Source organism: Lonchura striata, chromosome 8, assembly GCF_046129695.1.
Source record: "Lonchura striata isolate bLonStr1 chromosome 8, bLonStr1.mat, whole genome shotgun sequence".
Taxonomy (NCBI): domain Eukaryota; kingdom Metazoa; phylum Chordata; class Aves; order Passeriformes; family Estrildidae; genus Lonchura; species Lonchura striata.
In genome coordinates, this window is record NC_134610.1 from 26,000,025 (window position 1) to 26,022,322 (window position 22,298).

The 22,298-nt window shown below is 35.6% G+C and overlaps 1 protein-coding gene across 8 annotated transcripts in view; it reads left to right on the plus strand.

The window, feature by feature from the left end:
* Positions 1 to 22,298, plus strand: part of ADAM23 (ADAM metallopeptidase domain 23) — a 68,758-nt gene that overhangs the window by 35,214 nt on the left and 11,246 nt on the right. For 7 of the 8 annotated variants that reach the window (XM_031505382.2, XM_021538862.2, XM_031505384.2 and 4 more), the window contains exons 13-24: positions 664 to 754; positions 2,335 to 2,383; positions 3,813 to 3,912; positions 6,349 to 6,420; positions 7,181 to 7,267; positions 7,422 to 7,502; positions 9,462 to 9,512; positions 9,981 to 10,044; positions 11,296 to 11,401; positions 12,830 to 12,949; positions 13,935 to 14,103; positions 15,927 to 16,038. In XM_031505382.2, the coding sequence (XP_031361242.2) occupies positions 664 to 754; positions 2,335 to 2,383; positions 3,813 to 3,912; positions 6,349 to 6,420; positions 7,181 to 7,267; positions 7,422 to 7,502; positions 9,462 to 9,512; positions 9,981 to 10,044; positions 11,296 to 11,401; positions 12,830 to 12,949; positions 13,935 to 14,103; positions 15,927 to 16,038 (1,102 nt within the window). Of the gene's footprint in view, positions 1 to 663; positions 755 to 2,334; positions 2,384 to 3,812; positions 3,913 to 6,348; positions 6,421 to 7,180; positions 7,268 to 7,421; positions 7,503 to 9,461; positions 9,513 to 9,980; positions 10,045 to 11,295; positions 11,402 to 12,829; positions 12,950 to 13,934; positions 14,104 to 15,926; positions 16,039 to 19,412; positions 19,504 to 22,298 lie in introns of all 8 variants that reach the window. The other variant, XM_021538863.2, reaches the window with a different exon arrangement.

Genomic DNA, 22,298 nt, shown 5'->3' on the forward strand with positions numbered 1-22,298 from the left:
TTGAAAAGTTAGGAGTGTCATAGCCAGCCTTCTTGATCATCATCAAACTATTGCTCAAAATGCCTTTCTGTTTAGAAAGTATTTCTCCTGTCTGCATTATTCTCTTAAAAAGAACTTAAATTTGCTTTGATTATATTTAACAGAAATTTAGACCCAAAAATCTCAGACAGGAGTATTTGAAACACAGCAGTGAATATCTTTGTCTTACCACTGTAAGACACTTGGTCTTCTGAGGTACCAATAGCATGTAATTCTTCCTGAAATTTTTTAACATTGAAATTAGAAAAAAAAATTGTCCCTGTGTATTATTTTACTATTATTGTTATTTTTTTCCCTCAGTGCAGTGTTAAATTGATAATGAAATTCGCCTGTTTTTATGTGAGTTAAATCCTACTATTACAGAACTTCTTTCTTTAAATTAATAGACTTCTTTCTTTAGATTAATCAGTGGGGCGAGATTGCCTGAGATTAGGAGAGGAAAATTTTATCTGTTATATACTTTATTGGGTTTATTTTCCTTATATGCACATAGAATTTTGATTGACTGCACTGAATTATTGAAGTAGTAGGTATGTGGTAAGGCAGGATGAGCCATTGTAGTGGTCATTGCAATAACTAATGGGTTTTTGGTTTTTTTATAATTGTGCTACTCTTGGAATGCAGTATGGTCTCCCTTTGCCCATGGCACAGGAACTTGCACAGAGTCTTGCTCAGAATCTTGGAATACAATGGGAGCCAGCTGCCAGGAAACCAAGTATGTACATGGAGTCTTTTGTCTTCCATAGCTAAAAACATAAACATTTCCTTTATTGTGTTTGAAAGAAATGCCAAAATTGCAGTAACTGTAGAAGAATTGCTACTTTTGGAAATATATGTAGTGAAATTTCAGCTTCACCAAAATAAGAGCTGCTGGCTTAGAGACATTTTGCATGACCTCAGTGATGTCCTGTGTTGAGGTTAGCTTCATAATCAGTATTCAAAGGTATATTGGTAAAAGCACCATTAATTTAATTTAGAACTCATTTTCTATCATCATGAAATCTGTAAATCTAACAGAACAATTGCTGACTTCTTAAAATGCAAAAATACCTAATTTACAATTGAAGAAATGGGAAGGAGTTGTAACCTAGTCCAGTATGACATTTGCTCAACTTGTTTATCTTGCTGCTTCACAGTCAGACCAGATTTGTGTTGCCTTAACATGTGTAGAGTGTTGGTACAAAACCTGCTGCAAACCCCTTTTGAGGGCTAAAGAAAATTGTTTGGTTTTTCACTTGCATTTTTTAACTAGTTTGGCTACTTGTTCTCTTTGTTTCCTCTTTAAAAACATGAATGATAATCTCGACTTTATTGTGGAATCACTTCAAAAATCTGTGAGTTAAGAAACTATGCTTAGGCATATCATTTTGTAAAAAGTTGCTCTTGAGTTGTGTAATCTAGCAATTGCTAAACTATTTTCTATATCATGTTGGTTAAAGGTAAAACAGAGTTAATACAATTTGGAAATCAGAATATTTTTTAACTGAAAGATAGAGGTTTTTGATATGATTGCTTAGTGTCCTTATTTGGAGGCCTTTTGTAGAGAAAGATTAATGAAAGACCTGGGGAGAGTAGAAATAACCATATAAATAATCTCTGAATATTGTCCATGGAGAAACTCTGGGTTTCCAGTAGTAACTACAGTGCATCTATCTTTGGTAGATCATTTATATGGGCAGTTTGCAGCTTCTGTTTTACCAACCATAAGGTGCTGATCTTTTGTTTTTATGTTACGAATTTGGTCACTCTTGACTTACGTGCTATAGCTGTAAGTAAACTGTAAATCCTTTTTCATTCAACTACTTTTTCAAATGAATGTTTGATTGGCTGATTCACATATTACTGTTAATAATTTTATGCCAAAGAGAAAAAGCCTGGCCTGTCCAGTAACAATCCTCTTTCAGGGTATTCTGTATTTTTAGGGAGGAGAAAATGTGAACAGTTAAAATCATCAATATTATGTGTACTGCAGGTACCCTCGTGCTGCCTGTTTTGAGAGCGTGTAGGAAACAACCTTGCCAACTATCTTTAGCTTTGTGTAGTGCCTGAAATTTTGTGTTGAGTCTTAAGAACCTGCAGATATGGGAATCTGAAAGTACTCTATTTCTTTAAGGTATTAGTATGTCTTCAAGTGGGCTGGTTTCCTTTTTGGGGCTAGAGTTTGTACAGCCAAGCAACCATCAAATCTTTGTATAATTAGTCAAGCTCCATTTTCATAGTGAGTACTTTATATTTATTGTAAGCATATTTATAACTTCTCTCCTTTTCTGTTGTATTTTGGTTTTGTCTGAGAAGAGTGTGACTGCACTGAATCCTGGGGTGGTTGCATCATGGAGGAAACAGGGTATGTCATAAATATCAGTAACCAAGGGCTCTGGAATGAGTTCATAGTTTACATTATTACAAAAGTATTTATGCATTCAGTTTTATCCATGTGTTTTAGTGCTAATAAATGAAAAACTAGAAACAGTTGGAACTCAAGCCATAGGTAAATAAATGGTCAGTGAAGTCTGAAGGGGAAGCACATCTATATGGGAGGAATTTCATTGCCCACCACCCTCACACTGCCAAAGATTCTTTTCTCTGTACTGTAAGCAATTGATTAGAAAAGGATAACTTCTGAATTATAGGGGTTTGAGTCTTACAAATCGCTTCCTGTCAGTATCTTGCTCACTGCAGAAGCTTGATTGCAAAAATCGTGGAGAAAATTTGTTACAAGTAAGACAGGAGGAGCTTAGTTTCTTTGTACGGTATTTGGAAACTGGTTACTTTGTGGCTTCCCTGTAAGCTTGTAATTGTCAGCCACTGTATGAGTGCAGCAGAAAATCATTCCATAAGTTTGCTCCTGGAATCTGAGGTAAAGCATTGATCAGAATAGATACTGGCTTCCTTCATATGGTGAAATCATCGAAGTATTGGTCTTGGATGGAAGTATCAAAAGAAGAGGCTGTGGAATAAGCCTCTTCTGTAAAAAAGGTTAACAGCAAACAAATATGAGCCAGGAGCAGAGGATGGTCATGTAGAAGCTGATAAAGGACTGACTAATAAAATGAGTAAATAATTATCTGTACTTTAAAGCCTTTTCACTTAACTCCATCAGTGTCAGGAGACATTTTTTTCTGTATTGGGAAAGTGGGGAAATAGCTTAGTGGCAATGAGCTGTTAGGAAACGAATGAAGAACCTCCTTATGGCATGGTTACCCCAATGTTTAATAGTGTGAATAGATCTCATTCTCAGATCTCAAAACATGCCTAATAAACATATCGGACAATTTCTGAGTAAGAAATTACTAATCAAGTATGTTTTCAGTAGTCTGGGAAAAAGATTGAGTTGAGGAAATATGAGAGAAGTCTGTAACATTATGCAAAATGATTACTCTTTCTTCTAGTATAAGAGCTAGGGAGACATGAAATGAGATTAGCAAATATGACAGAAGAAAATGGGATGAAATTGTTCTTCTACCAGTCTGTATTAAGCTGTGAAACTTGTTGCTGTAGCATCTTGTAGGTGTTAAAAACAAACCTGAGAGGATACTGGATTATGCATGCAATCGAAAGGGTGAATAGCAGCTACTATGATAATGTGGGTTTACCTTATTAAGAAGTTTAAAAGCTACAGTTTTATATACTGTACATTCTGAGCTGTCATACTGTTGCACAGTGGTTGTAAGAAACTGGGATTTACAGTATTTTAAAGTTGTGACCTCTTTGCCCCTTTCCAGTAGCTGGTGGTGTTTCAAGGCATTAACTCACCTAATTCTTTGCCATTTTAGGGTATACCATTCCAGGAAATTCTCCAAATGCAGCATTGCAGAATACAAAGAATTTTTACTTCGTGGGGGAGGTGCCTGTCTTTTTAACAGGCCAACAAAGGTAATAAATAAGTTAGTAATCAGGATATCTGCTACATGTAATGAAAATGTTATCATTTCACTGACATCATCTGTTCTCAAATTTATTCAGATATCTATGTGGGTATTTTCTTGAGCTGTTCAGCCCCTTAGCATTTTAAAATAATTAACTACTTATTAAGCTGGAAGTAGTGCACAATAAATCCAGAAGTGTATGCTCCACCTATACTCTATTGTTAGACTTTGTGTCCAAGGTTGTTAAAAAGAATGCTAGTTACCACATTAGGAAATAGAAATCCATAGCTGATTTCATATAGACAGTAGTAACTTTTTGTTGTTCTCAACATTAGCTTAATTTCATTTCAAATATACATCTAGCAAACATTCATTCATAGCTGTTTCCTTCTACCATTGCTTTTTTGCCTAAAAACTTACCAAGGTCATAATTTTTTTCTAAGACAATGTTAGCCTGATATCCCTGTAAAGCTAAGCAGTATAAAAATATTCCATGTGGCTCTTTTTGCCAAGTAAGAGCTATCCAAAGTATTAATATTCTATTTAATCATAGTGTCAAACTGCTGTCCTTGTAGAATTTAATACCACATGAGGCTATTAGGCTGTTCTGTTTACTATGCTATACCCTTTGGTGGACCATCACCTTGCAAAATAACTAAAAAAAATTTTTGCTTGTTCAAATGGTTTTGAATTTTTTCCCAGGGTAGCAATCTTTGCTTATAGGATAAGAACGCAAGAATTCTTACACAAAGGAATAAGCTGGGAAATAGAAAAACACAGCTTCGGTTTTTAGTGACAGTTGTCAGGCAAAATAACGTGCAGTTGTCAATTGGACAGAATAAAAATCTAATTTATTTTGGGGAAAAGGCTCCCAGGGAAATGGTTGAATTATCTTTATATATTATCTGTGCCGGTGCTTCACAGCTTTAATGTACTTTGGGAGGGAAAAATAATCATACAATGTTTAGAATGCTTTTATTTAGAGGTCAGGAGGTAAGGTAGAAAATGGTATGTTTAATGTTTTGGTAAGTAAAACAGAGTTCTTAAGCAGTCACCCTGATGCCATTTTTAAAATTGTATCCTGAGTTATACTCTGACATGTACATGAGCATTAAATGGTTCCTGATTGCCATAGGAAATGTATGTGTGTCTGCTTGTGTTCTGTAATTTTCTTGTTTGATAGAGAAATGAATTTCAGTTTCAGCATAGGATATGCTGCTGTTTGCACCAAAGTGTAGGAGAAACAGGAGCTTAAAGAGGAGAAAAAGAAAAGTTAAATGCTTTTTAAAATCCTGTCAGCATTACTGGTGAAGAACACCACATACGGATATTTCTTCACTATTGTTTTGCTTCTGGCACCCGAAATTATAGGTGCTACTGATTACCTCTGTGGTTTATAAAACAAAAGTGAAAGGCTTTATTTTTTTTTATTAGGCATTATTATTTGCTCCTGCCCCAACCAAAACTACCAAAGAAGAAGTACATACGAGTTTATATATAATTTGTATTGTATTATATATTGTGTTTCATATCTTGCTGGTTCTCCACAGCTTTACTTCCACTAAGCCCATGCAGAAAGGTTTCCTCACATCTTTCACCCTTAGATTAATCTGTTCAATCTGTTAATATTTTAACTTGTTAACTTCTAAGTTCTCATTTCAACCATGTTCTAGTGGATGTGTTTCTGCTGCTAATATTCCAATTAAATTGGTGATTTGTGATATTGTTATAGGATTTTAAAGCAGAATTATATTGAAAACAGACAAGCTTCTTGCAGAATTATTTCTGTGACAAGACTGAAAAGTACCTTTAATCAAAATTATGATGTGTGAAACTACTATAGAATCTGCATCATCCTGAACTGCAGAATTTATCTGCATTGTATATATCTGGTTCTAGGATTAGCTGTTCAGTAGTCTTTGTATGTGGTTGTGTATAACTTACTAATAAGGCACATAGGACTTCCTTTTGGCAGTATTTCTTTCTATTTAATATTTTCATGCACAAACGTCGCACAGGAACAGATAGTAGCTCGTTGCATGAGCAAGTGTGGGTACCTGAGCAAATCCCAAGAATGATAGTGTGGACTGGTTTCTTGAAGGAATTATCAGAAAAATGGGAGTCCATGGAACAGGAATGAAGTTCAAATGTCATCCCCTTAAATATTATTGTAGTCTCTCTCTGTTTATCATGGTTTACTGAGAACAGTATTCTCCAAAAGAGGACCAGCATTTCTGTGACTTAGCTGTATGCCTTTCATGTCTGAAAAATTCTGATGAGCAGCATTTGAAAACCACACTGCCTTTACTTCACTGAGGCATGGTGCCTGCATTGTCTGGGACAGCACATTTGTGTAGCATTGCAGAAATAGGTTGTGTGTGACACACAAGTCATTTGACACTGATTTTATTCTTACTTTGGGGTGGGGGCTTTTTTCTTTCAGCTCTTTGAAGCCACTGAGTGTGGAAATGGATATGTAGAAGCAGGAGAAGAATGTGATTGTGGTTTCCGAATGGTAAGTAGAGTTATATATTGCTCCACAAGTCTGTCTTATAAAATTTATTAAGATAGATTAGGTGATTGGTAAGAGAGTGAAGAAAGATTGTGGAAAAGAATTTGTTTTGCCTGTTGTTTGGGAACAATTTTGTTAAAAGCCTGTGTTAAAACATTTTTTCAAATGACAATGAGTGCAAAGACAGTGTCCTCTGAACAGTTCCTTTTACACCAGTGACAAGATAACAGCTGTTTCCCAGCAGTTTTTGAGTTGCACTGGAGAAATGCTTACTCCTTTGCTTTCCCTAGATAGCATATCTGGAGTGGGAGACTCCTTACTGATATTTTGGAGACTGGTGCCTGTTTTCAGACAGAACAAGTAAACTGTTGTTTTCTTCTTTACTGCAGAAATGCTCCAATAATGTTTTTGCAAAAATCTGACCACTAAATTTGAGCCCTCATTCTTGTATTTAAATATAATTGCACCAGTAATTAGGTTGGGTTTTTTTCCTGCATTGAACAGTATTGAATTAAGCAGCATAAATTTGGTGCAGGACTCGGAAGATGTGAATCCCTGTGTTGCAATAACATTGTATGTCACTGTTCTCCCTTTAGTATTTAAGTATTGCAATGGCTTCTTCCAGCTGATAATTTCAAATCATCAGTGATAAACTGAATCTTTTGTCTGCTGGTACATAATAATTTGATGTTGGAAAAATTGCAAAGAAACAAAACTTGTTTGAAATGAAAAACTAAAATTTTTGCTTATTTTTTTTCTTCAGGAATGCTATGCAGACTGTTGTAAGAAGTGCTCTCTTTCTAACGGAGCTCATTGTAGCGATGGCCCCTGCTGTAATACATCATGTCTTGTGAGTATTGCTGCCATATATCAGTTGTTCTTTTCAGTTGTCCATGGCAGTCATGTGCAGCCTGTTAAAGTTCAGAATATGTTTTAGACAGAAGGAAAAGAAGCAGCTTATATAGATGTATTCTTAGTGCTGAATTGTGTTTTTAATTTTCTAGTTTTTCCCACGAGGTTATGACTGTCGATATGCAGTGAATGAGTGTGACATTGCAGAGTTCTGCACTGGGGATTCTGGACAGGTATGTGTGGAGAAATGTTCTCTGCTTGCACTACTGATGTTTGTTTGCACTCTTTTTTTTGTATTAATTTAACAGGAAAATTGTATTAACAAACCGCAGTCTTATGCCCAAAATGGTGATGTAATAATGGAGTGTAAAATACTGTAAACTCGTGAAAATAATAATCTAAGTGGACTCAAAAGATGACTTCTCTAGATTTATTTGGTTTATATAACTCTTGGGGTTTTGTGTATAATATTTGTGTCAGGCATCCTTCTTTACTCTTTGCCTGATCTATAAATTAAATAATAAGAATACACTACAAATGTGAATGTATTCAAAGTTAATAACACTAAGATTCTATGAAATAAAATGGCATAAAATAGAATTATAGAAAATTACAACTAATGGAGTATAGAAACATAGAATCATTTAGGTCGGAAAAGACCTTTTAGATTGAGTGCAATCATGAACCCAGCACTGCCAACTCCACCACTAAATCATGTCCCTAAATATCACATCTGCAGGTCATTTACACACCTGTAAAAGGTATGTGAATGATGATTTATGATGAAATGATCATTTTCATTTTTTTATGATGATTATTTTACTGTGTCTCTGGGAAGCCTGTTCCAACAGGCTGTTGACAACCCTTTTGGTGAAGTTTTTCCTAATATCCAACCTAAATCTCCCCAGCGTAACTTAAGGCCTTTTCCTCTCATCCTGTCATTTGTTATCTGAGCAGAAGAGGCCGACCTCTGTCTCCGCAACCTCCTATCAGAGAATTGTAGAGGATAAGAAGGTTCCCTCTGAATCTCCTCTTGTCCAGGCTAAACAACCCCAGATCCCTCAGTTGCTCTTTGTAACACTTCTATAAAGTGTGTTATGTTTTCTAAGAGTGTGCACATGTATGAGAATTTTAAAACTTGTGGATCTTATGTATTTGTCCTGAAAACATTTGGCTAATATAAAATATGGGAATAAACAGCAAATAGAATGTTGTTTCAATTTGATTTCTTTTAAATAGTCAACATGCTGTACATTTTCCATTTTCACAGCAACTTTGATGTGTTAGGTGACATATACTCCTTTTCAATATTGAATGTTTATATATTTATTTATATAAGAATTTAATAACTGATGCAGTCATCTACTGCATCAAGTTCTTAGCCTTGAAGAAAGGAGATTCAGGACAAATCACAATCTCTTTGGACATTGGCTGTAGTTATAAATGCCAATAAATTAACAATAACTTGCTTTAATTTTATCATCTGAGACATCAACACATAGACAAGTGGCTATTACCAATATTTTATCATAAATCTTTTGCTCTGTAGATGAAGCATTCTTAATAAGAGAGAGAAGGGCTTTCTCAGGCTGCCCCCAGAGTATTCGCTAACACAGTCCAGTGCAGCAGCATTCTCTTTCCAAATTTTCACAGGTCTCTTTTAGTTGAGGACAAAACCTTAAGCATGGTTTAAAGTAAGTCCTTACTTTAATAGTCTGAGGTTTCTGGACCTAGTGACTTGTTTGTATGAAAGAATTTCCAGTGCCAAGGGAACATAACAATTAAGATCATTAAGCCCCCTGAAGCTCAGTAAGCAATAGACTGGTAGGCTGCGACCAGGTGCTCCTCAGTGTTTTAGTGGAACTGAAATGCTTGTGGTGGCAGTGTTGCAAACCTGGCCCCAGTATCAGCTACCAAATATCCTCTTACTGAACACATTGGCTTTCATTTTGACTCACATCCTTAATTTCTTCTTGGAATATGCAGGAAGTTAGACTTGAACATTGTATTTCATGGCTCAAGATGTTAATTTTTTCATTTATATTTGTAGCTATGAAGATTATTGCACTAATTATGTTTTCAACACCCTTTATATGTCGTCCAGTTCTCTTAAAAGCAGGAAAATTCCATATGTGATACTCTGATGTATTATTACAGTGCACATGACAAAAAAGATTATTAATTTTTTTCAGTGTCCACCAAATCTTCATAAACAAGATGGGTATGCCTGTGATTCTAATCAGGTATGCAATGTTTTAAAATCCCTGCACATCAGCAAATAGAAATCAACCAAACAAACATTCCTATTTTGGAATTAATTTTTTTAAAATCCTGTATTCCATATTTCTTCATATATTTTATCCTTTAAACATCAATGTTGCATGTGTTTTATGCACTCTATGAATAGCAATAATTTCTACTTTAACCAAAATCCACTAGGTCTCTTTTTATACATAGATATTTTATTACACTTCATCTTAATAAGTTCTTTCCAACTATGTAAAGGTATAAAGCAACTGCTAAAATGTCAGTATGTATTGAACACAAACTGGCTTTGGGAATCTGGGCCAAAATGTGTACTTCATCTACCCAAATCATGAAATCTACATCCTAACATGCATGTGAAGGGTGAAAATGAGACATTTGTTGTGGGAGGGGAAGGAGATGAAGTTGTTTTCAGTTCTCATTCCTAACATGTTGTACTTTTTTAGGGTCGTTGCTATAATGGTGAATGCAAGACAAGAGATAATCAGTGCAAATATATCTGGGGATCTAGTAGGTTGACTTTAACTACCTTAAATATATCTTATTTCTAGTTCATTCCTGCTTTTGCTTTGGATTTTTCATGGTTTTATTTTTTGTTCTTGTCACTACAAGTGAAATTTTTCTGATCAGTAGAGAGTAGACTGCAGTGGGAAAATGGCTTGGGTTGCCAAGTGGAATTCTGAACCTGGGAGTGGTGTCAGTGAGAGTGATGATGTGACTGCAGATCTGGGTAGGGCAGTAAATGCTATTGGGGGAGGGTGTTGAGGATTTTTTGGGTACAGTTCAAAAACTGATGTTTTGGGGTTTTCTTAATGACAGTCACCAGTTTCATCATCCCATCAGTGGTTCATGCCAAAGCTGCTCCACCTTGCCTCTCCTTCTATACTATCCTCCAAGTCAGGAAATATGGTACATTGGTGTGAACTTAAATATGCATTGTATGGATTTAAGTGGAGAGGTGTTGAGTTAAACAGAATTGCAATTGCAGTGGGCTTTGCTTGTAGCAGAGAGGGGCTGAATGTTGTGTATAATGATTTAGAGACGAATCAGCAGAGTAGAACTACCAGGACATTCTGTGCTCTGGCATTTAGTGTGTTCTGCATTTTGTCTAATTATAACTGCCACTGAGGCCACTCTGTCTTATTATTTTATCTTCTTCTATATAATAGTTGTACTTTTCTATTTTCTTTTTTTTAGATTCATTTTTAGAAAAAACAAATGAGCTAATCAGTAAATAATTATGGGTTTAAAACCTACTAGTTCAGAATTTTACTCCTAAAAATAAGTAAAAATTACATTGTGTCCATGTTTGGTTTCCTGTGAACATTTGAAAAATGGAATAAAATCAACATTTAGTTTGTGTCAGAACATATGCTTATCATAAATGTCTTATATAAAATCTTCTGAAATGCAGATCAGGAAAAACTGCAGTGAAAACCAACTAGATTAAATCTTTGTGCAACTGTTATGAAGTGAACAAAATTAGACCACAGAAAAATTTCATATGCAGAGTACAATACAGACACCATGGAGGCTAATTCTAGAAGGTCAGAGCATATTCTGAACATATCAATGGGTATTTTCAGTTTAGCCTGTTCTCCCTTTTAGTCACTGGAAGATACCATCTGTGCACATACATATGTATTTAAATTGATGTTTTGTATTAAAAAAAATTACAGAGAACAGCTGCAATGAATTATGCAGGTTTCAAAGTTGTCATGTTGCTAGTGGAAAATATATTTCTTTTTTCTTCATCAACAGAGTCTTCAGGATCTGACAAATTTTGTTATGAAAAGCTTAATACAGAAGGCACAACAAAAGGAAACTGTGGAAAGGATGGAGACCGATGGATTCAGTGCAGCAAACAGTAAGCTCAGTTTGGTAGAGATTATTTGTAATTTAAATAGATTGGTAGTGGTTTAATACTGTCTACTTTTTCTACTTTTCCATGCATTTTTCAGCAGCTTGTTTTGCTTTATTTTGAATGTCTTTTCCCTCATGAGGTTTGCATCTTGAAAAAAATTGCACTCTGACAAATCTATAGTGACTCAGCAATAGACTTGTAAATAATTCTAGATTTTCAGAAGAATATACTGTGACTTCAGTTACTTCAGAGGAGCTGAGGGACAAGACAACAAAAAGTCACAAGTTCATAACATAAAACACCTCAGCCTTGGCAGGGATAAATTAGGCTGCAAATACACACACTCTGTTCACGTGCTCTGGGACTGACACCAGATTATGCTGTTTCAAGTTTGTTCCAACCTTTATTTTGACCAGAGAGGACCATTAGACGTTTGGATCTTATAGAGAAAAGGCCGGATTAATTTCCATAATATCATTACTAGATGAATATTTGATTGAATTTACTTTTCAAGTTATTGATCATTGTAGATAGACTTAATTTCTCCTGATTTACTGCTCTTTTGTATTTTTTAATTATGTACATACAAATTCAGTTTTGGAATAGCATTTTCCCTCTTTGACTGTTTGATGCTTGTATGGTGGATATTTTTATGTTATTAGTTTTCAGATAGGATCATAAGGAAAGGAGTTGTTTAATTTAGATGAGGATAGTGTGTTCTAATGTGTATGTTAAACCCTCATTTCTATAGAAGCTTTTCTTTGTTGGTAGAGATATGCAGGACAATGATCTGGCTGAAGGGCTGTTTATGTTTTTTTCAGTTTTAACGAAGTCAATTTCCAGCATTCATTCAGTTGCTTCTATGACTTAGGACAACCAGTATTAGTTAATATCCCGCTATTGAAGATATAAAAGATATGTTGTATATATTACATAAAATATAATTAAATATATGTAGATATAAAATAACGTTAAAAAGAAGATTCTTTACCAAAACTTGGGCTCACACAACTGCACACTAAAAACTGTTGATATGGTTCTGTTGTCCTGCAAGGGAAAAAAAATGCAATGAAAATTTCAGACTTGACATTGAGGTATGGTGTGTAAGCTGCCAGAGAGAAAAAAGCAATTCAGCAATTCATGTCAAAGCTTTGTACAGTTTGGCTCCTCTTACTTATACTGGATTGTTCTTGGAGCACAGATACATTCTGTGCTCATGTGAGCATTCACTGGTGCATTGAAATGAATTATGACTTGTTTCTGCCTTTTATCTTTTAAATAAAATAATATTTTATTTCCAGGCTTGCACTCTATCGTATGGCTTATGGTAATATATTACTGTGATCAGCAGCACCATTGCCAGACTTTCTTTTTTGTAAGTTTACCTCATATTATTCCAGTAATATTTTGATTTTTGTTTTCATTTTCCAGTGATGTTTTCTGTGGCTTTTTGCTCTGTACTAATCTTACTAGAGTTCCACGAGTTGGTCAAGTTCAAGGAGAAATTATCCCAAATTCTTTTTATCATCAAGGACGCATAGTGGACTGCAGGTAAAAGATAATGTAGTATTCCAACATGACTTATCTCTGTCAAACCTAACTGAACTAAGAGAGACATAAATGTGAGAGTCTGTGAATTTTAGGTAATTGCAGCAAAATCATTATTCTGAGTGGTATTTCTTTTGATTTAAAAAAACCTCCAAACCATAAAAAGCTTAATATTCCATATTTAAAGAGGGTAAAATGTGGGTTATATTCCTGAATCTTCCACTTGATCCTTCCAATAGCAGAACTTCAGTCAGAGCTTCATGTTCAGCATTATGTTTTTCTGGGGGTAGAGAAAGTCTGTGATTGCCAAAGACCCATATTTTCAATGTATTGATTTTTGAGTGTTAAAATACTCAAAGAAACAGCTGTAGTGAAGTGAAGGCTGAGAGGGAGGGAGCTGCAGAGTTGAGGCAGGGTAAGATGTTCAGCTACAGTTCAGTAAATGAGCAGGTAAATGAGTTTGTCTTCTGCACTACGAGGTCTGTGCACAATACTGGGTTTGTGTTTTGAAAACATGGCAACATTGCAGTTTTTGTCACCCTAAGAGCACTGTCTTACATAGTTGTGTCCTGAGTGAACAGTGGTTTCTAATTCTTCCATTATTCCACTAGTGTTTTTATTTAAATCATGTGGGAAGTTAGTTTTTTAGTATTTTTTCTAGCAATAGTATTTCACAGCATTTGGGAAAAAAAAAAAAAAAAAAAAAAAAAAAAAGGAAAATGGCCAATGTTCTGTCAGAGACTTAAAAAATCCCCAAAGCCTAAAATGCCCTTCTTGAGTGTTTAAGTCCTAATCTAGACTTATTTTTATTTTGACAACTGGAACACTGTCATTGCTGTGGACAGACAGAAAAATTCTACAGTTCTTTTCAGTCTGTCTGAATGAAATAAAGGTGTGGGGCCTTCAGTGTCTACATCGACATGTTTTTAATATTTTCAAAAGATTCCAGTCATAACACTAATACTATATTAAAACTTATTTCTCCTAGTGGTGCTCATGTTCTTTTAGATGATGATACAGATTTAGGTTATGTGGAGGATGGAGCTCCATGTGGACCTCAGATGATGTGTCTGGACAAAAAGTGCCTGCCAATCCAGTCCTTGAACATAAGCAGCTGTCCCATTGGTTCCAACGGAAAAGTCTGTTCTGGTCACGGGGTGAGTCTGTACTGGGAGTGAGCAGCTCAGCTTCCCCAGCTCTCTCTGCTCTATCTATCCTAACACCTGAAAATCTTCCTAAGACCTTTTGATCTCAAAACACAAATGTTGGATTCAGGAGAAGACTGCCATTTTGTGATGCATAAAAAAATTTAGAAAGGAAAAGTTCTCAAATTGATTCTGCAATTATATCCAATTAGTTAGGTTTGTTAGTAGCAAGAAAGACCTTTGACAATAGTTATTGGAAGGACTTCTGTAATGTACTACCCATATTTCAAGCTACTTGCCATCTTGAATTAAACTTTTTCCTGCACACTAACACCTTTATAAAGCTGGTCTTGTGTTCATAGATTTATAGCCCATGGCTTAAATAATTAAAATTCCAAGCTGTGGATCCTCAGCAGAGAGGGAGTTCTTGAACAGTTCCAAACAGTTCTTAAACAGATCCAAAGTGTATAATTTTACATTCAGGCACATTATGTTCTGTTATTCTGCCCACAAGTTCATTTGTCTAAGATGTTAGGTCTGTTTTGATGAACAGATCACTGTTTTAAATACCAATAAAACCTTTCCACTGTGGGATTCAATGAGACAAATACTTGCCTAAAGGGCTAGATTTTGTACAAAAAGGAGTTATTCATTCTTGTTGTCTGTACTTGAATATAAAACTGAGTGTTTCAATTTTAGGTTATGTTCAAAATCAAGAATAAAAATTTTAAAATTTGAAAGTAAAGTATCAGGAGATTAGAAATCATCTTGATACTTTTTGAGAGTGACATGAAGGGTGAGTGGACTATCTTACCTGTTCTGTTTTGGATTATTGCAATTCCTAATTTTAAAAGGGTATTTCAGTTGATCAAACCTGCCATAAAATGTGTTTATCTTCAAGTTCTTAGGTAAGATTATCCAGTGTGCATAATAAAAGTTGAATTAAAAAATTGAGTGTGTTACTTAGAATAATTTGTGGGTAGGTTGTTTCTTGGGTTTTTTTCACATTATGTTCCAGTGTCCAAAAGACATTATTAGCTGTTTGTCTAATGTTTGACTTCATTACTAGTCCTATAATCAAAACTTCATTCTTTATGTCTTTTTCTTGTGTCATGCTTTTTTCCACAGTAGCCTCTTCTAGCAGCACCATTCCATGTTCTTTTTCATATGGAAAGTTTATAGCTATTAACTCTTACTATTGATTTGATGGTTTAGGTTTTGTCCGCTGGATAGGTTTTTCTGTATCTTATAAATATATTGCCAATTTTAGAGTGCCAAGTTCTTTTTTAGAGGTCATTCAGGTAAATGTAAACTGAGGAAGAACTGTTCCCCCTCTTTTAGAAGCCAGAAAAGCATTCCTCATTGCAGCTTAGGAAAAATGCTGACAAAAACAGTGAAAATATATCCACTTTGTTCTACATGGGAGCAAGCTGTAAACAAGAGGTTGGAAAGCGTAAACTACATCCTGAACTTTTCAAATGCAAATGTTTGTGTCCCTTCTGGGCATCCAGGCTCAATGTCCAGATAGCTGGCTGGTGAAGATCTAACTAGTCTAGCTAAATTGCTGTTATTTTTCACAGCCTGTGCAGGTGTGTAGTGCCAGTGATGACAGAACCAGTTTTGCTTCTCCTAGCACGTGAGAGTATTAGGAGGGTTGAGGCAAACTTCCAGGTGTGTTATGTCATTCCAAACACTCAGTGCTATTGTTACAATATATAAATAAGTAAGTTTTATACCATGAATTAAATGTCTAATTACATAGTTAAATAAATGTGGTGTGGCACGTTAATAAAATGTAGTTAGAAATTAACTGCTGTCACTTTTTTTTTTCCTAGGTTTGTAGTAATGAAGCCACTTGCATTTGTAATTTCTCCTGGGCTGGAACAGACTGCAGCATTGATGATCCTGTCAGGGATATTGGTGGCAAGAAGGATGAAGGACCCAAGGGTTTGTGTTTTGTTTCAGTTTTTATATTTTTTTAACTATTTATGATGTTTTTCTCTTGATACATGGTAGCAGAATTAGCATGTAAAAAGCAAATACTATTGTACAGCTGTGTTTAGACCCAGGCAGTAAAATTCTGCTTCATGAAGAGGAAGTAGGTTTTTCTACTTTGAGAATTGATAAAACTTTTTACTTTTCTAACTTAATTTGGGGAAGATTTCAACAGGTAATTTTTTTTCCTTTGTCCCTTATTCTCTATTTTTTAATGATCATTTTCATTGTGATTGGAATCTGACTTAGTGTAGCTCTTATTTTTTTAATATGATAATTGAATATTTGTATTTTACTAGAAATTTTCAGTTTTCTTAGTCAACTAATTCAGAGAACTGTGGCATAAAAAAGGGAAAAGTGGAATATCCCTGGTAAAATCTGATTCCTTGAAATTGTATTGCAATGGAAGAAAAAAGAAATTAAGATTTTTGATAACTTAAATTATTCTTACAATCATTGTTGCTTGTTCTTATGTACTTGGTATGCATTTCAACTACATATGAAGTACAAATACAAAGAGGAGGTATTGAGGAAGTAATCCAAAAGTTTTTTCAAAGAGGAAGGAAAGTATTTGAGTTTCTCTCCGATTCCTCTGCCAAAGAATATCTTTAGATATCTTTGGACTTGTGCTGTCCAGCTTTTTAAATGTCTTTCCTGTCATCAGGGCCCTGTTTAACATCAGACTATATTCATCCAGTCTTACGCATTTACAAAGTCCCCAGTTCCACGTTCTTCTGCTCCATTTGCAAGGTAGATGGAGAAAAGAGAAGTGTTGTTCAAAAATGTAGTCCTGAGGACTCAGGCTCTAATTGATTACTCTGAAAGTACCAGGGTTTCAAGAAAGGACAGGATTTTGCTATGTCCCTTTGGAATGGCTCTACATCTATCTTGTGTGCCTTTTTCTGTTACCCCTTGGCAGAATGGTTCCAAGTAGACCTTTGCCAAGAACTGTTTGAAGAGATCATCTTGAAACAAGTTGCTGTTGTGAAGGAGGTTCTGTAGACCAGTCCAGATTTGTATAAGGAAATCTGTACAGGTGCTCCCTGGACTCCCAGTCCCAACATTGCTCAGTGTAGAGCTGCCTGGTTTGTACTCTGCCTTACAAGCCACTTTTCATTCCATTTCCTCTAAAAACCTTCCTGACAGCAGAATGCAGCTTAGAGAGTCTTAAAAAAAAATAAATTAGGGAGACCAACACTGCAGAGCTGTTTAGTTCTGTGTGTGAGTGGATGAGGAGAGCTGAGAGCATATGAATTTTACTTTGCTCATTTCCAAATCTGGTAGGAAAGAAATTATTCCCTCCTCTGTGAAAAGGTCTATAGGAAGGGTAACACAGAAAGTACACTTATCTTTGATAAATTACTGTAAGTCAGATTGCCTCATCAACTTCAGAATGGAGATACCTTAGTGAAAAATAATATATCAACGTGGAAATATACTGGGAAAAAAGCCTTAATTGGATAGTATGTGCATGGATTTTTGCCAGCAGGTACAGGCAAAGTTTAGACTGCATTTTTCAGTGGAGTCCTCTGCAAAATGGTGGACTGCTTTTGTTCAAGGCAGCTCAATGATCTCAAAAGATGGATTATTTTTCTTACGGTTTTACAGTAATTTACTGATTTACTGTTACAGTAATTTACTTGAATCACCTAGAAATGAATTTAAGAGACTGAACATTATGATCTCCTTCTATGTGCTTATAGAGGAATTCCTTTGTGAGAAGATTTCAGAAGAGTACAGTGGTAGTTTCCTCTGTTGTAATGAACCAACGTACACAAGAGTAGCTTCCATTACATTTTTTTCCTTATTACTCCCTATGTCATATGCCAGTTTACGAGTCTAAGACAGAAACCAAAATGGTTGTTTTTCCTTAGCCGTAAAGTTGAATGAAGTGAAACACTCATGATGTGAAAATTCATCTAATAGGTTTAATATTTTTCACACCAAAACTCCAAGCATTTTTGTTGGTACAATTAGAACATGTGGAGTTAGGGAGTGTTGCTATTTATTTATGTATTGTTGTGATAATTGACAATTTACTGCTATTCTGCTGCAGTTTTCAGACTTTTCCATCATCCCTCAATTGCTTTTTGGCTCCATTCTCTATATCAGGATAAAAAAAATTGTGGTCCTTAATTATGTTGCTATTATTACATGACTCTCAAATTACCCTAAACTCAGCGACCTACTGTATCCTGTACTAGCAGACATACACAGCATTTAGCATTCTGGGGAAGACAAAGGGTCCTTGTTGTTAGGTTTTAGTTACTGCAGAAACTTTGAATTACTTTAGAGTGTGGGTTAGCAGTTTTGAAATCAGTGGGACTCCATATACACATGAGATTCTTGTTTGCAATTGAATTTGCAGAATTAGGCCTTTATTTGACTAGTGGAGTAATATTTGTTTATTTTAATATAGAACTTACGTCTCAAGTGTGTGTGTGTGTGTGTGTTTGTGTGTGTATATTTATGAAACAGAATAAAAAAACCCAAAATATTTTAAAACACACTTCACTCAGCATGGAGTCTATAAAATCTTTGTTCCTAAGTTCCCATTTGACAGGGAATTCATCTCCTTGCTTGCAGTCTGTTGTGACTCCATGAGTTTATCAAACTTTTAATCTCTAACATAGGAGATGTACAGCATTTTTTCCTGAAAAGAGTTCCCTTAAGGATTAAAAATAAGGCCTTGATGTGTTGAGAGACTATCTGACCATATCAAAATTTCTAGGGTGTTACCTGAAGCATGTTTCTAGGGTAGGTTTTTGCTTTTAAAAGGTGTTACCTGTTTTAGGTCTTATAGATGAACAGAAAGTCCTATTGATAAATGCTGTAGCAAAGAAAAATATTACTAATTAGTAAAGGAATTACTTTAAAAATTGGGGTTTTTTGTTTTTTCCTGAGGTGGAATTGTCTCCAAACAGTTTTCATTTTCTTAATTATATTATGGATACAGTAAGTTTCTGGTAATCAAAGCCAAAGTTTTTTTATTGGCAGTTTATTTACATTTTGGCTGGTTTAAATAAGCAGTAGGTTGAGGATGTTCCCTTTTAGAGTAAATAATAGAATCACAAGCTGAAAGGAATTCCCAGGAAAACTTCTCATTGAAATATTTGCAAGCACTCAAAAGAAAACCAAATAGAGCTCATTTCAGAATTTTTAAAGCTGCGCTATTTGGTAAACAAAGGTTTGTGATGAGATTTGAATTGTTTATCCAACAGTGGATTATATTATAAAGTATCCCTCTGAGGAATTGTTTTATGTTTTCATTTCAGACATATATGTGATGATTTCCTGAAAAATTCTTCCCTTTTCCCTCCACACAGTGAGCATGGCCGCTAACAGGCTAATAGGTGCAGTGGCAGGGACCATTCTGGCCTTGGGGGTGATTTTTGGAGGCACAGGGTGGGGAATAGAGTAAGCACTTTTCTCAGTCTGAGTTCTCTGTCTGGTGCCTTAGTGTGTGAGGTAACCGTATGCACCTGAGCCTCTGTGTTCCCCTTAGCTTTGTCCTGTGGTGACCGTATTTGTCATGTGATTTGACCGTGTCTGTGTCATGTGGTTTGCTCATGCAGTGTTGAACCTTCTCCTGTCTGGGATAATGTGGGGCATAAAAAAAATAAGTTTGTGAATTTTTATATTTATATTGTCACCATAAAATTAAATGTCTAAATGTTTCCATTACACCAAAGTACCAAAAAAAAAAAAAAAAAAAAAAAAGGAGGAAAAAGGAAGGGACTTCTGGATTATTTTGTGAAATAGACTGAGTAATGTGAACCGTTTTCCGTTTTATTACATACAGGGCTTTCAGTCTAATGATCAAGCTAGGCAGATGAAAGCTGCTGATAGTCATACAGACAGGTAGTTTTACAGTAAAGCTTCTGAAGGTTCTGTTGCTAGGATTCTGTTACCTCAAGATAGCACAGTGCTGGAGTGTAGTATTCATGTATAAAGAATACATATGAGCAATTTTTATTGTCTTTTCAGCTCTAGGATATGATAATCCCAAGTGTTGCCCCAGTACCTCAATTTTAACAATGGCTATAATTTATATAAATTTGTGTTCATGTACATATACACATAAAAAGGCCCATGTAAAAGCCATCTTCATTCTGCATTCACTGTGCAAACTACAGATGGTAAGACTGCTATTTTGCTGCTCTGAGATTTCCAGCTTCTCCATGTTTCTAGTACTATATATGACATCTGGCATGTGACAGTGGCACCTCTCTGAAGGGGGACTCATTAGCAGGACAGTCTGTGATTTCCAGTCAGGCTGAGTGCAAAGGCATTCATTCACACACAGTTCTAGTCAGTGAGGCAGCGCTTCACGTGTAAGTCTGCAGCCCGAGGAACCTGTCCATACATGGAACGGATCCAAGATTCTCAGACGAGTAGACCTTTGTGTTCACAGAGGACAATTGTTAGAAAACAAATAGAAGGAAGAAGGTAATAGGTCACTTGAGAAAGATCAGCTCTGTGTTCTACTGGTAGCTTTTACAACTCTTTGCTAAAAACTGAGAACTGTGAAAGTTGTAGAGGTTTGGGGGACAGATTCTGGAGCAGAAGATTTACCTACAAGTTGAGGACCACTTGCCTTTTACTTACATTCTGCCTTGTTCTCTTCTGTTTGTCTCTTCCCTCACCTGCTGTCTCAAGTCACTCAGCTCTGACCAGTGTCCCTGACTATTTGTTCCTGCTCCTGCATCCTTCTATACCAATGCCAGCTTTTCTTCATCCCTCGTCTGCTTTTATTACTTACTACCTGACTCATTCTTTTTGTTTCTATTCATTCTTTTTTCCTGCATCTCATCAATATTTCTCTGTCCTCTGGTTTCTTCAGATACAAATGTGCATTCAAGGCAAGCCAGTGCTACTTTTTGTTGGTTTGTAGAATCACGCAGGGAATGCAAATTCCCTCTCTGTTCCTCATGCCCCTGCATGGCTGCAGGGGAGGGTGTGAGCATCACAGCCTGATGCCAGGACCTGTCCTTCTTCTTCATTTCTCACCACTTCACTTGCAAATTGTAAATGCTTGTTCAAAGTGCTGAAATAACTTTAATTACTTAATGATTTATGAACTTATTTCAACAATCATGGAGGACAAAACTGTCCAGTAGTTTTTTTTTCCAGATTTCGTACCAAAATGGATACTTAGGTTTGATAACTTAAACCAGAGGATTTAGCTGGCAAAGCAACAGGCAAGAAAAGACATCAGATCACCAGAGTTGTTGTTACCTGAAGGACTGCAGTCTGCAGTAAAATTATCTTTTCTAATACTGCCAGAGTTTCAAATGTTGTGTATTAGTTCTTGTAGAATCTATTGGATGATAATGAAGGTTTTAGGAATAGTATGAGGTCTACTGGAGTTAAAGGTGTGTTCTGCTTTAACACCTTCAGTAGGATTTGTATCAGGGTCTTAAAAGATGGCCAGGGATGGTACAATAGCCATGCCAGAGCAGTGTCCTTGCAGGAAAAGGAGGTGTGCCAGGCAGTTATCTCCAGGAGATCCCTCCTGATAAATCTGTGTCTGCAGGTTATAGCAGTAGTGTGGTGGAAAGAACAAATGTACCAAAGTGTTCCTTCTTGTGATAGTCTGGATGGAAAATGATCCCACAGTATGGTGGTTATTAAGACCTTCCTCTTACTTCTGGTTTGTCGAGTATCTGAGTTCAGTGACTAGAGAGCTGAAACATAGGGAATTTTATTTTTCTTCGAAAACATCCCTTTACTGATAGCAAAATTATGGTTTATTAATAATACAATTTATTTTGTAATGCTTAATAAAACATAAGGCATAGATCCTTACAGTAAGGTATAACACATAAAAGTAATCTCATTTTAAGTACTTTTATGTGCACAGTCTCTCTTAAAATGACTCATCAGTGATCCTCTTAGATCTCTGTATTTTGAAACTGGGATTCAACAGTTGGAGTACTCCAGTCTCATAAATAAATGGTTGTTGTTTAGTCATATTACCTATTCTACAGGCTTGATTTTTTAAAAAATATTTATACTTTTCTACCTGAACCTAATTGTTTTGTATACTACCATCTTCTGTTTAAATTGATTGAATTATTTGATATTTATAGTAAGCAAAACTAATAGTGATTTTCTTTATTTAAAGAATAAACTGATGTTTGGGTATTAGATGTGCACTATGAAATGGATACACATCCCTGGGCATTTAACAACCACGGAACATAGTGAGA